The sequence below is a fragment of the Vipera ursinii genome (assembly GCF_947247035.1).
Source record: "Vipera ursinii genome assembly, chromosome: 10".
Taxonomy (NCBI): Eukaryota; Metazoa; Chordata; class Lepidosauria; order Squamata; family Viperidae; genus Vipera; species Vipera ursinii.
Window position 1 is genome coordinate 13620596 of NC_139520.1, and position 12560 is coordinate 13633155.

Genomic DNA, 12560 nt, shown 5'->3' on the forward strand with positions numbered 1-12560 from the left:
CAAAGCGCTCCGCCCTCCCGCGGAGGGAGGAGGTGGCCGGCCGAGCCCGCTGCCGCCCCCGCCGCCGCCGGTGTCGGGAGCGAGCCAGCGCGAAGCCCGGCGAGGCGCCGCGGCCCTCCTTCGCTTCGTCTCGGTCGTCGGACGAGTCGCACGTGAGAAGGGGGGGAAGGGGTGCCGACAGACACGAGGTAGGCGGAGGGAGAGGGAGAGGGAGGGGGAGGGATCACTTGGCAGGTGGCCGTGTGAATGTGTGTGCACGTATTGGTGCGTGCATACGTGTAACGTCTGTGCCCCATCTCCCTCTGTATCTCCTTATTCCCGGGTATGGACCGCTGTGTCTACAGATCAGGGGTAGGCAACCTTGGCTCTTTTATGACTCGTGGACTTCAACTCCCAGAATTCCTGAGCCAGCTGCGCTGGCTCAGGAATTCTGGGAGTTGAAGTCCACGAGTCATAAAAGAGCCAAGGTTGCCTACCCCTGGACTAGACTTTTATGCCTTTGTCCGTATGTGGGTAGATGTGCATTTGTATCCCCGGGAGATTTAATACAGACGTATTTATGGGCTGATGCTGGGATTCGTAGGTGTGGGGTCCGCCGGACACCAAAGAAGGACCTGCCTCTGAGCCACGGCTTTTGGGCCGCCTTGCTGAGCTTCCTAGCTCAAAGCTACGCAACGGCTTCTCGGGGTGCCTTAACGCAAAGCACCCCCTGAGTGCCAAGGGGTCCTAAAGAGCCCCCCTCCCAGTTTTGCAGGAGTTGCTGTCCAAGGCATCTTTGAATCAGCCAAATCCTGTTTTAAAACACATGGCAGTGAAGCTTCGTGCCGGACCAGTCCAGTCTGAAATGGTGATAATAAAGATCTTGAGTCCTTCCAGTCTGAATTCTAATTGGAGTTTTTGCACCCAAAGCTCTTTGATCGCTTTGGTCATAGATACTTAATAGATGGAGCAAGTGGTCTCTTTGTTATCTTCTTGGCCACTCTCTCTCTCTCTAGGTTGGATGACGGAGTAGTAGGAGAGTGGCTTCGCTCTTCTTTCAGAGAACAGAGCTTTTACCAAGCAGTGTGTTGTGTGGAAGGGATCAAGTTCTGAGCCCTGTGGCCATTGTTAGCCAATGCATGGGTCCTTCCACATTCCCCATTTTGTTCATATCTACATGAAGCTCTGCTGGGTAAAGGCCTTGGGCAGGTGAGCCTGAGATGTGGTGAATGCGGTGGTGAGACACAGCTCCACTTTTATTTGTTCTCTGTGGGTCCAAAAAGAGATGGTGAGAATCTGAAATGGAACAGACCTTTGCGAGCAGGATTATCAGCCTCTCTGCTAATTATCTCACTCGCACAACATCCAATGCATACGGGAGTTCATTAAAGGAGATGCTTGCAGTGCATACAGGTAGTCCTTGACTTATACCAGTTCATTTAGTGAGCCTTTGGTGTTACAACAGCACTGGAAAAGTGACTTATGACCCTTGTTCACACTTACGAACGTTGCAGCATCCCTATGGTCACAGGATTTCTTTTTTTATTTTAATTCCATTTATATCCCGCCCTTCTCCGAAGACTCAGGGCGGCTTACAAGCTTAGCAGTAGCCTTCATTCTATGTATATGCCTGCTTATTAGGGCTTTCACATACACCCCAAGCGGCATTATTACAAAGTCAGCTTAATTGCCCCTTAATTTACCTTAGATGTTTGACCACTGACTCACATTTACGACAGTTGCAGTGTCCTGGAGTCATGCTATCCCCTTTTACAACCTCCTAACAAGCTGAGTGAGTGGGGAGAGCAGTTTCGCTTAACTGTGTTACTCATTTAAGAACAGCAGTGATTCACTTAACAACGCAGTGAGAAAATTATTTTAAAAAATGGGCAAAACTCACTTCACAAATTTCTCACCTGGCAACATAAATTTGGGCTCGGTTGTGGTTTAAGCTGAGGACTATCTGTTTTGCACATGGGCAGGATTCATACTTAAAAGTATATAGAAAGGCAGTCAAATTGAGAAGCTTCATCAAAATTGGATGTTGACCTTTATGTTAAGTAGAAAACTAGCAAACTTTGTGAATGATCGATTTTCTCCCCACTCTCCTCTTGTAGACACGATGGATGAAAAAAGATGCTGAGGAGATCGGATACCCTTTGGGATCTTCGCCCTGGGGGACTGGAGTGCGAAAGGAACACAAAATGAAAATGCTTCCCGGTGTCGGGGTATTTGGGACTGGAAGCTCAGCCCGTGTGCTGGTCCCTCTGCTGAGGGCCGAAGGCTTCTCCATCCAGGCACTGTGGGGGAAGACTGAAGAGGAAGCCAAACAGCTAGCTGAGGAAATGAACATTTCCTTCTACACAAGTCGAACAGATGATATTTTGCTGCACCAGGATGTAGATCTGGTTTGCATCAACATTCCCCCACCACTAACGCGGCAAATTGCTGTGAAGGCTCTAGGTATGGTGTTTTCCCCATAGCCAGTTTGGGGCATTGTATAAGATTTCAGCTTTCTCTTGGCTGGACGCCAACTGGAAGATGGTCACAGTCGTTGAGTAATTAATAGCAGAAAATTGAACATTTCAGCCTGGAACAAATTGTATCAGAGAACTGGGAATGCTCTTGTTGAAAGCCCTCGTGCTTGGTGAATTTTCATTTGGTAAAAGTAAAGGCCTGATGTTTGTTTCTAAGCACAAAGCTGGAGGATTATTGTTACTCCAAAAAAAATCAGATCACATGAATCTCCCATGGCGGGGGGGCGGGGGGGAAAATAATCACACCATCACAGGCCCTTGCAGATAGACCGATTATTTATTTATTTATTTATTTATTTATTTATTTATTTATTTATTTATTTATTTATTGATGGGATTTATATCCCGCCCTATCTCCCGAAGGACTCAGGGCGGCTAACAACAAACATATAATAAGTACAGAAATCAAGATAAAAATAAAATTGAAATCATCTGTGCAATAAATTAAAATAAAGATTAAAAAATAAATTAAAATTCTAAATATAAATTAATTGAAATGTCTGTCAGTCCAGGTCAGCCTGGTGGAACAGGAGTGTTTTGAGGCCGCGGCGAAAGGATTGGAGGTTTTGGGCCATCCGAAGCTCAGGGGGGAGCTGATTCCACAGGGCTGGCGCTCCCACAGAGAAGGCCCTCCCCCTGGGGGTCGCCAGCCGACATTGCCTAGCTGACGGTACCCCGAGGAGGCCTTCTCTGTGTGAGCGTACTGGACGATGGGAATTTGTTCCCGGCAGCAGATGGTCCTGCAAGTATCCCGGATTATGGGGAACACAAAGAAAAAACTAATACATAGAACATTTCCTGCAGAGGCTCAGATTCTTACATATGAGCTTGTAAATTATTAGGCTCTAGGGCAGGCATGTCAAACTCGCAATGTCACGTGACGTTGCGTGACGTATCGCAGCTTTTTTCCCTTTGCCGGCAATGGGGTGGGTGTGGTTTCAGTATGATGCACCCGGCGCACCGGCCGGCAGTTTCACATGCCTGCTCTAGGGCAATAGCTTGTGCCCAGATATGTTTCATTTCAGTATTGCCTCCAAGGGTTGTTTTGTTTTGTTTGCTTTTATGGGTTCAATTTTCTGATAAATATGTTTGCTTTTCCTACGGCGGATTTGCATAGCAGATACCACATATTAAACCAAAATGTATTGGGAGCAGAGAGGTTTTTGTTCCCATTTTTCACAGCCAACCAGTGTTAATACTATCCTGCTTCGTTTTAACCCAAACCTACAGATAGTCCTTGTCTACCAACCCACAACTGGGACCAGCAACTAGATCAGGGGTGTCAAACTGCCGGCCATTGCCGGCAATGGGGAAAAAAGTCACGACTTCTCACGTGATGTTGCGAGTTTGACACCCGTGAGCTAGATCATTAAGCAAAGGGTGGCTAAGTGAAATTGTGACTGTGCTTTCAGCCTTACTTCGGCTTTCGTCTGCTTTACAGACCTGCAAAAGTTGTAAATGTGAGGCTTGGTCCCAAAATTACTTTTTCATCGTCATAGCTATGAACAGATGCAACACAAGGTAGTCGCTACAATAGGACTACCTGTATTTCTGTATGGATTTATTTTGATGAGGATTGATACAAGGTGAATCTTTTCAAAGTTTCAGTAACACTATTGTTGCATGGTCTTTTCCTTGTCAACATAGCCAAAAATAGTTATGTTGACTGTTGAAGGAGTATTCAGGATGATTGCTTGCCTATGTTCATACAAAAGGTATATATTTCAGGAGCGTTACAAGCTGTTTTAATTCTTGGCTTGAGTCAGCTTTCGCTTTCTTCCTAGTGCAGTTCTCTGAATGCAGGCTTGTACTCCTCCTACTCAAGATATAAATCCAGCATTCCATCCTTGCTGCGTCTGGCAATATTTTCTGCCCAATGCCTGGGAGAACAGCCAGGACTTCAAAGTCTTTCAGACTGTCTCTGGTTGCCTAAATAGTGCAACTCAATAGCTGTTTCTCAGGGTATTTTTCAGCAACCTCATCCCTGCAAATTGCAGACATTATTGTGGCTGTTGGCCTATCCAGCACTACAAGCAGGAAGATTACTTAATAATTTATATAAATAAATAATTTAATAAATAGATAATTTAAATAAAACTGAAATAATGTCCCAGACCTTCAGAACAAAAATGCTTTTTTTTTTTTACAGAAGTGACATCTTCTGTGTATGGCTGAATTAACTTTACATGTTCTGAGAAGTTCTAAGGGATAAAATTATAAATAAACCTGCATGTTTCTGTAGCTTTGCCGAGAACTGGAAATCTACAAAGGCCTAGAACAACATCTTAACCCTTAAATGATAGAATGAACAACTTTGTATATCCTGAAAAATTCTTAACGGCCACATTTCTTGTTATCAGTCTAACTCACTGCTATAACATGTATTATAAAAACAAGCAGACAAGTTCATGATTCATGGATGAACTGCCAAAAATAACCAATGTTGCTTCCTGTTGAATCGACACAACCAGTTTAGGAACCTCTAGGTACTAAAAAGATGTTAGGAGGAACATAGAAAAAATATAAATGAAATGTGTATTGTCATGTGCAAAACTAAAATAAAAACTAAGTAATTGGAAATTGGCTAGTTGCAACCGCTCTGCTTTTGAAGGCTTTGTTTTTCTCCTCGTTTGGGTGTTGAGTAAAAAGATTCCCGTTGACCTCTGAATTAAAGTGCTGCCCTTTGTCTACAGGAATTGGAAAGAATGTAATCTGTGAGAAAGCCGCTACCTCTCTCGATGCTTTCAGGATGGTCACGGCTGCTAGGTATTACCCCAAACTCATGAGCATTGTGGGCAACATTCTGCGCTTCCTACCAGCTTTTGTCCGAATGAAACAGTTAATCGACGAGCACTATGTCGGCAACATCCTGGTCTGTGACGTGCGTGTGTATTGGGGAAGCCTCCTCAGCCAGAAGTACAACTGGATTTGCGATGAGCTAATGGGCGGGGGCGGCCTGCACACGATGGGGACGTACATCATAGACCTGCTCACCCATCTCACAGGCCAAAAGGCGGAGAAGGTCCACGGGCTGCTGAAAACTTTTGTCAAGCAGAACTCGGCCATCCACGGCATCCGCCACGTCACCAGTGACGACTTCTGCTTCTTCCAGATGCTGATGGCGGGAGGCATCTGCAGCACGGTGACTCTGAACTTCAACATGCCCGGGTCCTTCGTTCACGAGGTCATGATTGTAGGGTCGGCTGGCCGTCTTATTGCTCGCGGGATGGACCTATATGGCCAGAAGAACACATCTCCCCAGGAAGAGCTGTTGTTGAAGGACACCCTGAAGATCCACGCAGAGCTTTCTGAAAAAGAATTCAAAGACATCCCTCTTCTGTACCTCAAAGGGATGGTCTACCTGGTGCAAGCTCTCCGTCTTTCCTTCCAGGATCAGGAAGATCAGCGGACCTGGGATCCCAAACCGGTGGCCATGGCAGCTACCTTTGAAGATGGTCTCTATATGCAAAGTGTCGTCGATGCTGTTAAAAGATCCAGCAGGTCTGGGGAATGGGAAACGGTGGAGGAGATGATTGAAGAGCCTGATGCTAACCAGAACCTCTGTGAGGCGCTTCAGAGAAATAACTTATAATGCAGATATTCCTGCAAAAAAAGGGAACAGTTGGAAACGGAAGAGGTGGGTGGGTGGAATGGAAGCAGGAAAAAAGAGGAAAGGCGTGTGTGTGAGTAAAGGGGGGGTGTCTTTGGTTTTTAACCTCGGAGAGTTTTAAATGTTGCAGGTGTACATGTCTTTGGTTACTTAAATTTAATCACTTGTGTATCGTTAGGAAAGCTTGAATTGCCAGTTGCACTCAGCAGATAAGAGATCTGTCCCCCACAACAAGAGTTTGGAGGAGGCAAAACTCTCTTCTGTGGCCAGCTCTTGTATTAATGCAAGTTGAACATAATTGGCATGTAGTGGTAGAGAGTGAGGCTGATCCGTTGTTTTTAAAATAGGACTCAAAGTTATTTTTTTACAGCTGTTTGAGGGGGAAACGGCTTCCCCAAAGGAATACAGTGAGACACATCTTTAGAGTTGATCCTTAAGAGGATCAGAAGGGACAGAGGCAGGGGGTCTCTTTGTAGACAGCCCAAGACTTCGCTAGAATTCAGGGATAAACTGGTAAAGATCATGTTCGTTCCTTGGGTTTTCCTAACCCTTGAGCCCGTCATGTAAGCCCCACTGAAAGTCTGAGGCATGGATCTGAGAAAGTTGCATTGAATGAGTCAGATGCTAATTGGAGATGCTCCCGATTCTTTCCACCATTCCTCAGTCTGTCCCTGGAAGTACAAATGGAACAAGATGATTGGAGCCCAACGCAAAAGCAAGTGAAATGGGGGTATACAGTATGCATGAGGATGGGGGTGGAGGCAGAGAGGATTTGGAATTAAATTCCTGTATTCCTTCCCTTAAAAAAAGAACACACACACACCCAAATCTTGCTTTTTGCATGAACAGGGTGAACTTGGAAGTGACTATCTAATTTTGCGCCATCTACTTCAGTGTGTTTGCTTTATTTTATTTGACGGAGCGCCGGAGGGAATGCAGCTGCTGTTTGTGCATTATTGGTGCCCTTGTTGATTACGCGGGTTGTACAAGACTCTGCCATTTCTTTCCAATATTCTTTTCTGTCTTTTTCCATGCTAGCCAAACTCACCAATGTTGATCGCTTGGCAGTGCAAAAACCGTGCCCTGTACCCAGCTTTGATGGTGAGAATTTTTGGCTGTTTAATTAAAAAGGGAAGGAAAGCTGACTTGAAAATATGCCCGAGTTACTCTTGACTGTAATCTGGTAGGGCTTGGCATGTGTTGGAGACAATCCAAGATAAAAAGCAGTTTAGTGAATTGAAGCAAATTCTGGTTCCTTTGCCTTTCTCCCATTTTAATCCTGTTAAGATGCCTGGAGGAGATTTTATTAACCAGAACTGGAAGAAAAACAACCCTTTTTTAATGAAACATTTGTTTACTTGAATGCTATTTTATTTTTCTTACATGGTTTTCCTACTGGGTTTTAATCCTGTAAATTAAGATAAAGCATTAACAAGCATGCCTCAGTTGTGTTCTTTTAAATGATAGTCTGTAATGGAAACTAAGAACAGATACAACCATGTACCAGATCAGCTGCTCTGTGCTCCCTAAGGGAAAAAAATCTTAATTATTTTCTTCTCTTTTGTGACTTTGAAGCTATTTTTAGGTACCACACATATAAAGCTTAGCATTTCAGTTCTTGATTTACAGTTGGACCAACGGGGTCTGGGGTTTGTGCAGCTTCTATAGTTTTGTTTTGTTTTTTTAAAAAGGCAAAATCTCGAATGATGAATTTTTTCCCCAACAGCACTGAAAAAAACTTTTCACACTTAATTGGCTGTTGCGGCATCCCCATGGTCGCATGATCAAAACCGAGGTGCTTGGCAACTGACTCATATTTATGACGGTCGCAGTGTCCCGGGGTCACGTGATCCCCTTTTGCAACCTTCTGAGCAAGCAAAGTCCATGGGAAAGCCAGATTCACTTAACAACCGTGTTGCTAATTTAAGAACTGCAGTGATTCGCTTAACAACTGTGGCAAGAAAGGTCGCAAACTGGGGCCAAATGCACTTAACTGTCTCACTTAGCAATAGAAATATCGGGCTCAGTTGTGTAAGTCAAGGATTACCTGTACGTGCTTTGGCAAGGAGCGCTATGCTTAAAGCTTCACCAAGGCTGGGATGATAGAAATTGGCGATTAGATTTTGTCATAGAACACAAATAGCTTTTGAGATAGAAAATGGCGTTTAATTATCATCCCTCTTATGGTGTTTTTTTTTGGGGGGGGGTGTCTTATCTTTCTCCCCTCATGCTGCTATTTGCAGATACCCAAAAAGGGAGAACAGATTTAAAATATATCCCACAACCTGTAGTCTTTTTTTAAAAGCTGTGGTTGGGAAATCTGATCTTCGATTAGTCAAGAGCAGAAGACATTGCATAGTGTATTAAAAGTGAACCGCGCAGGCACGTAAGATTTGAATCCAGGAATTCAGAGATCTGGCTTCTGAATTTTTAAAGTGTATCCTGCTTATGTACTTTCACAGTAGGAGCACTTGGGATTTTGTTTTTGTTTTTTCAGATACAAGCTGAGAGCCTCCGTCAAAATAATACTTCAAATTTTATTGCCTGCAAATGCGCGAAGTAAACAGAGCTCCAGGTGGTAACTTCTGTTTGTATTTTGCCTTCCACGAAAGAACTGACTTTCTGAACCCATACATTCCCTTCTTCCTTTTAATGCAGACAATTTGATTAAGTAAGAACACTCAAAGTCTTTGTAGTTCAGCGTTAAGGAATCTTGCATGATCTAGCAAAATGCTGACGATTGAATTCGCTCTAAGAAATTCAGGATTCCTCAGAGATTTCCCGGGGACCTGTATTTGCCTTGGTAGATTCCCTTTCTTTTCTACCCCCACCCCCCAATGTACAATCTAGTGATGGGAAAATGGACAAAATAATTTATCCTGAAGTTTCCTCTTAAGTAAATACGTTCTAATTGGCAAAGGACAATGTAGTCCACCACCCTCTTCCCATATTTTAAGTCTTGTTTCCTTGTTTATTTTAAATGAATTAGAATAGCTTTTCTTCCTTGATCACATCTGGATTCAAGGCTAGAAATATCATTTCTGTTCTACGGGACTTCTTGTTCAACACTTGGTACTTGTACTATGTAACCCAACAAAATAACCCACATTTTGTATGTGCATCTCTTTCCTTTGTAAAGAGTAGACTATAAATGGTATGCACTCAAAACCTGCAAAAGATACCATACCATCTAGCAATGGTTAGCCAGATGTTCTGGAAGATCCCAAAGCTAGGTTAGATGGACAAAGTCCTTCCCAATTGCTATTAAAAATGCATAAAAATTAAGGTTGTGGCATCAGGAAGAAGCAGGTACAAATTACTACCCTTGCTTGGACCAACTATCTCATAGATTGCAATGGGAATAAAATGTGGGAGAAACCCGTGTACATCTTGGCCATTGTGTGTAATTACTCAGCGGTGTCCTAAGGGCTGGAGGATCTTGAGAGGAAATGGACTGTACTTCTCTGTCTTTTCTAACACTCCGTTGGGCACTGGTTTACAGTATTTAAATAGCAACAATTCCACTCCTACTTAGACTGGTCCCATTTCCCCCCCTCTATTTTACCGCAAGAAACAAGACAAAATACTTACACTTTGACACCCGACTATAATGAACAAAAAATGAACTACACTCTGATGGAATTCAAGGAGCATCTTCCAGTCTCTGAAAAAAAAGCACCGTTGGTCTCTTGAAGAAGGAGCTTGGCCTCTTACCAGATACGATTATCTATTCTGTGGTGACAATGGTGGGACTAAATGAGCTGCACAGACGCTGAGCATCTTATCGATGTCCACCTGAGTAGACTTATCTACCTCTGCTTTCACCATGGATGTGGCACTTGGTAGACTCCTTGGTTCCTTGCCTTTCTCTTCTGCAACTGCAACAGAGAACCGGAGATGAGTATGGAGTAATTTCTGTCTTGGGTAGATGAGGAAAGGCAATGATAGCAAGCAAAGTGGCTTTTTGAGTTCCACATCATAGAAACTTTTAAAAGGCATAACTTCAGATTTTCCAAAAAACAAAACAAAAGGAGGACATAGACTTCACATCACAACAAGAACAGGTTTTAGCCAATCACTCTGAGCACCAAATTCTGCCCAACCTATTTTTTCTATTCCAGCCCATGTTAGATTTGGAAAAGAAGCTAGGTCCCCACCCTCCTTTGTTTCCAGGTTGTTACCTATTGATGGAGTTATTCTCAGTTCTACGGGGCCTGTCTTGTTTCCTTGGGTAGAAGAAGCCTCCATTCGGGGCAGATCATGTTCCTTGTCCGATGGTGTGTTCATCTCTGGGTTGTCATAGTTAATGTATTGATATAAAGGACGCAAGCGCTGGGACTTTTCTAGAAATAATGAGACAATGTGAATGCTGGCGAGCAGGTGACCTCTGAAGTATAAGGATCTATTAGTTAGTACTACTTAAACATGACAAATGCAAACCAAGTTTGATGTAGTGGTGAAGGCTTCAGACTAGAAACCGTGAGATTGTGAGATGATTGATAGATGAGAGAGAGAGATGACAGATAGATCAATCCTTTGTTTAAGGTGGAAACTGAGGTAAGTACAGACCCTGAATCTTTATCTAACCTGTTTAGGTACACACCTTGCAAACCTGTCCAACTGGTAAAACCATAACAACTTGCAAAGAGTCTGCTTACAACTTCTAATGAAAAATTCATCCATCCATCCATCCTGTATGGCACACCATTTACTTAGACTTTGAGTCATCACTCCCTGAGTAAGGAACAAGAACTTTGGAACTGGAATTCCCATTCTCCCATGGGGGAATGTGTTTGAGAAAAATGTTCTTGGCTGTCCAAACAAGCATGATAACACTATTCTATCTTTCTGATGTCTACCTATTCATTTCTTGAAGAATATCACATACATTGTGGTATGTTGGTTATGGAGCTGATTGCACTGTGTAAGTAACATTTGTTACTATTGAAGACCAATTAGAAAAACACACTATGTCTGTCTGTCTATATATCTGTCTATATTATCTATCATCTATATCATCTTTCCTTATCTATATCTATCATCTGCCTATCTCTGTTATCTATATCTCTTTCTAGACGGAGAGAAAGAGAAAAAAGATGTATCTGTAACCGGATACAAATAGAGTTAATTAATTTTGGAGAGGGACTTCCATATTTACAAATGACCAAGGAAATACATTCATATTAACTCTTGATCAGTAGCTATTTAATATTTATTGATTTAATCTCAATTTATTTTTCTGTGCTGGTCTTTCTGCAGTGGGACTCCTGGCAGAGCAACAATTAGTCAACAGCGAATATGGCTCAATTAAAGAGTGACGCATCCGTAAACTGTCTCCTCATTTTTCAGACTCTCGAAATGCAGGACTTGCGTCAGAAAGTGATACAGTGAAATACTGAATATCCCGAGTATTGCCAATCCTGCCCCCCCAGCCCCGATTCATTCTTGGATGTCTCTTCTACCCACTCACTCTCTGCAGTTGCAGATTCTGGAGGCAGAGAACTCCCTGGAGTGGTGGGAGGGACTGGGATGATCTCTTGAGTTGACTTTCTTTTCTTAGCTTTCTTGGGCTGCTTCAGCACGAGGGATGTTTCAGCTTTGGCGCCTTCAGCCTCCTCAGCCCTCGGAGGCAGTTTCTTGAAGTCCGCATGCTGAAAAGTGAGCACCTCAGAATCACTTCTGTGGGGCAGGAAGAAGACAAGAGAGGAGCAAGAGGGAAGGTCCGGCCCCTCTCCCATCTTGGGAAACTCACATAACCCAGCAAAATTGTGGTTTGTCGGACTGACTTGCTGCTCTCCCCCCAAGCCTTTTTCTTGCAAGCATTCTTACCAAGGGCAGAAGAAACAGTGAAAAAGACTGCCCCCCCCCTCCAAGAAACATAGTCCGTATACAACTAGTCTCAAAATTCTTAGGACAAGAAGGCTGTTGGGTTTTACACGTAGTTCTTGACTTACAACAGTTCTAGTGACTGTTTCAACTTACAACGGCACTGGGAAAAGTGACTTTTGACCGTGTTTTACACGACCATTGCAGCATCCCCATGGTCAGGTGATCAAACTTCAGACGCTTGACAACTGATTCCTATTTATGACGGTCGCAGTGTCCCGGGGTCACGGGATCCCTCTTTTGCAATCTCCTGACCAGCAACGTCAACAGGGAAGCCAGGTTCCCTTAACAACCGTGTTCCTAACTTAACAACTGCACTGATTCACTTAATAACTATGGCAATAAATTTTGGGCTGAATTGTGGCCGTAAGCTGAGGACCACCTGTATTTTGCTGACCTAGGTGACATTATGCTTCCTAACCCATTTTGCGTAGAGAAGCTAGTTGACCTAGCCTTCAAATCCTTCGTCAATATCGTTTTCCCCCCAATTCGTGGTGGTCTCCATCCTGAATCAAGCTCACTCTCTGTAAAAGGGGGAGGGGGGGTTG

The 12560-nt window shown here is 43.6% G+C and overlaps 3 protein-coding genes across 8 annotated transcripts in view; 2 read left to right on the forward strand and 1 right to left on the reverse strand.

Annotated features, from left to right (window-relative positions):
• On the forward strand, positions 1-11583 carry GFOD2 (Gfo/Idh/MocA-like oxidoreductase domain containing 2). Of its 4 annotated transcripts, XR_014493436.1 has the most exons (5): positions 1-188; positions 2097-2442; positions 5210-6079; positions 10722-11050; positions 11386-11583. XR_014493436.1 is itself a non-coding variant. In XM_083370759.1 (4 exons), exons 2-4 carry the CDS (start codon positions 2106-2108, stop codon positions 10751-10753), a joined length of 1239 nt encoding a protein of 412 aa, XP_083226885.1. In that variant the 5' UTR covers positions 1-188; positions 2097-2105; the 3' UTR covers positions 10754-11583. The 4 variants fall into 4 exon arrangements, 3 of the variants coding, with proteins under 3 accessions (XP_083226885.1, XP_083226886.1, XP_083226887.1); XM_083370759.1 differs by having other exon boundaries at positions 10722-11583; XM_083370760.1 differs by lacking the exons at positions 10722-11050; positions 11386-11583 and adding an exon at positions 7165-7564 and having other exon boundaries at positions 5210-6153.
• The window catches only part of LOC310645213 (uncharacterized protein C16orf86 homolog), a 10108-nt gene continuing 3348 nt past the window's right edge, over positions 5801-12560 (reverse strand). Inside the window, exons 4-8 of one of the 3 annotated variants that reach the window (XR_014493437.1) lie at positions 11597-11805; positions 10308-10469; positions 9841-10004; positions 5961-6119; positions 5801-5824 (exon numbers count right to left, since the gene is read on the reverse strand). Coding sequence is in view for 2 of the 3 variants with exons in the window: in XM_083370769.1 (XP_083226895.1) it covers positions 9850-10004; positions 10308-10469; positions 11597-11805 (526 nt within the window). In the remaining variant the exon portion in view is untranslated. Of the gene's footprint in view, positions 5825-5879; positions 6120-8832; positions 10005-10307; positions 10470-11596; positions 11806-12560 lie in introns of those variants that run through there. The other 2 variants (XM_083370769.1, XM_083370768.1) reach the window with 2 other exon arrangements.
• ENKD1 (enkurin domain containing 1) overlaps positions 6165-12560 on the forward strand; it is a 22195-nt gene continuing 15799 nt past the window's right edge. The window contains exon 1 of the mRNA XM_083370763.1: positions 6165-7227. The gene's annotated coding sequence lies outside the window, so the exon portion shown is untranslated. The remainder of the gene's footprint in view (positions 7228-12560) is intronic.

Coding starts and splice junctions, on each gene's coding strand:
- GFOD2 (XM_083370759.1), top strand. CDS start 2,106: ATGAAAAAAGATGCTGAGGAGATCGGATACCCTTTGGGATCTTCGCCC. Junction 2,443..5,209: donor AATTGCTGTGAAGGCTCTAG/GTATGGTGTTTT, acceptor CTTTGTCTACAG/GAATTGGAAAGAATGTAATC. Junction 6,080..10,721: donor TGATGCTAACCAGAACCTCT/GTGAGGCGCTTC, acceptor TAACCTGTTTAG/GTACACACCTTGCAAACCTG.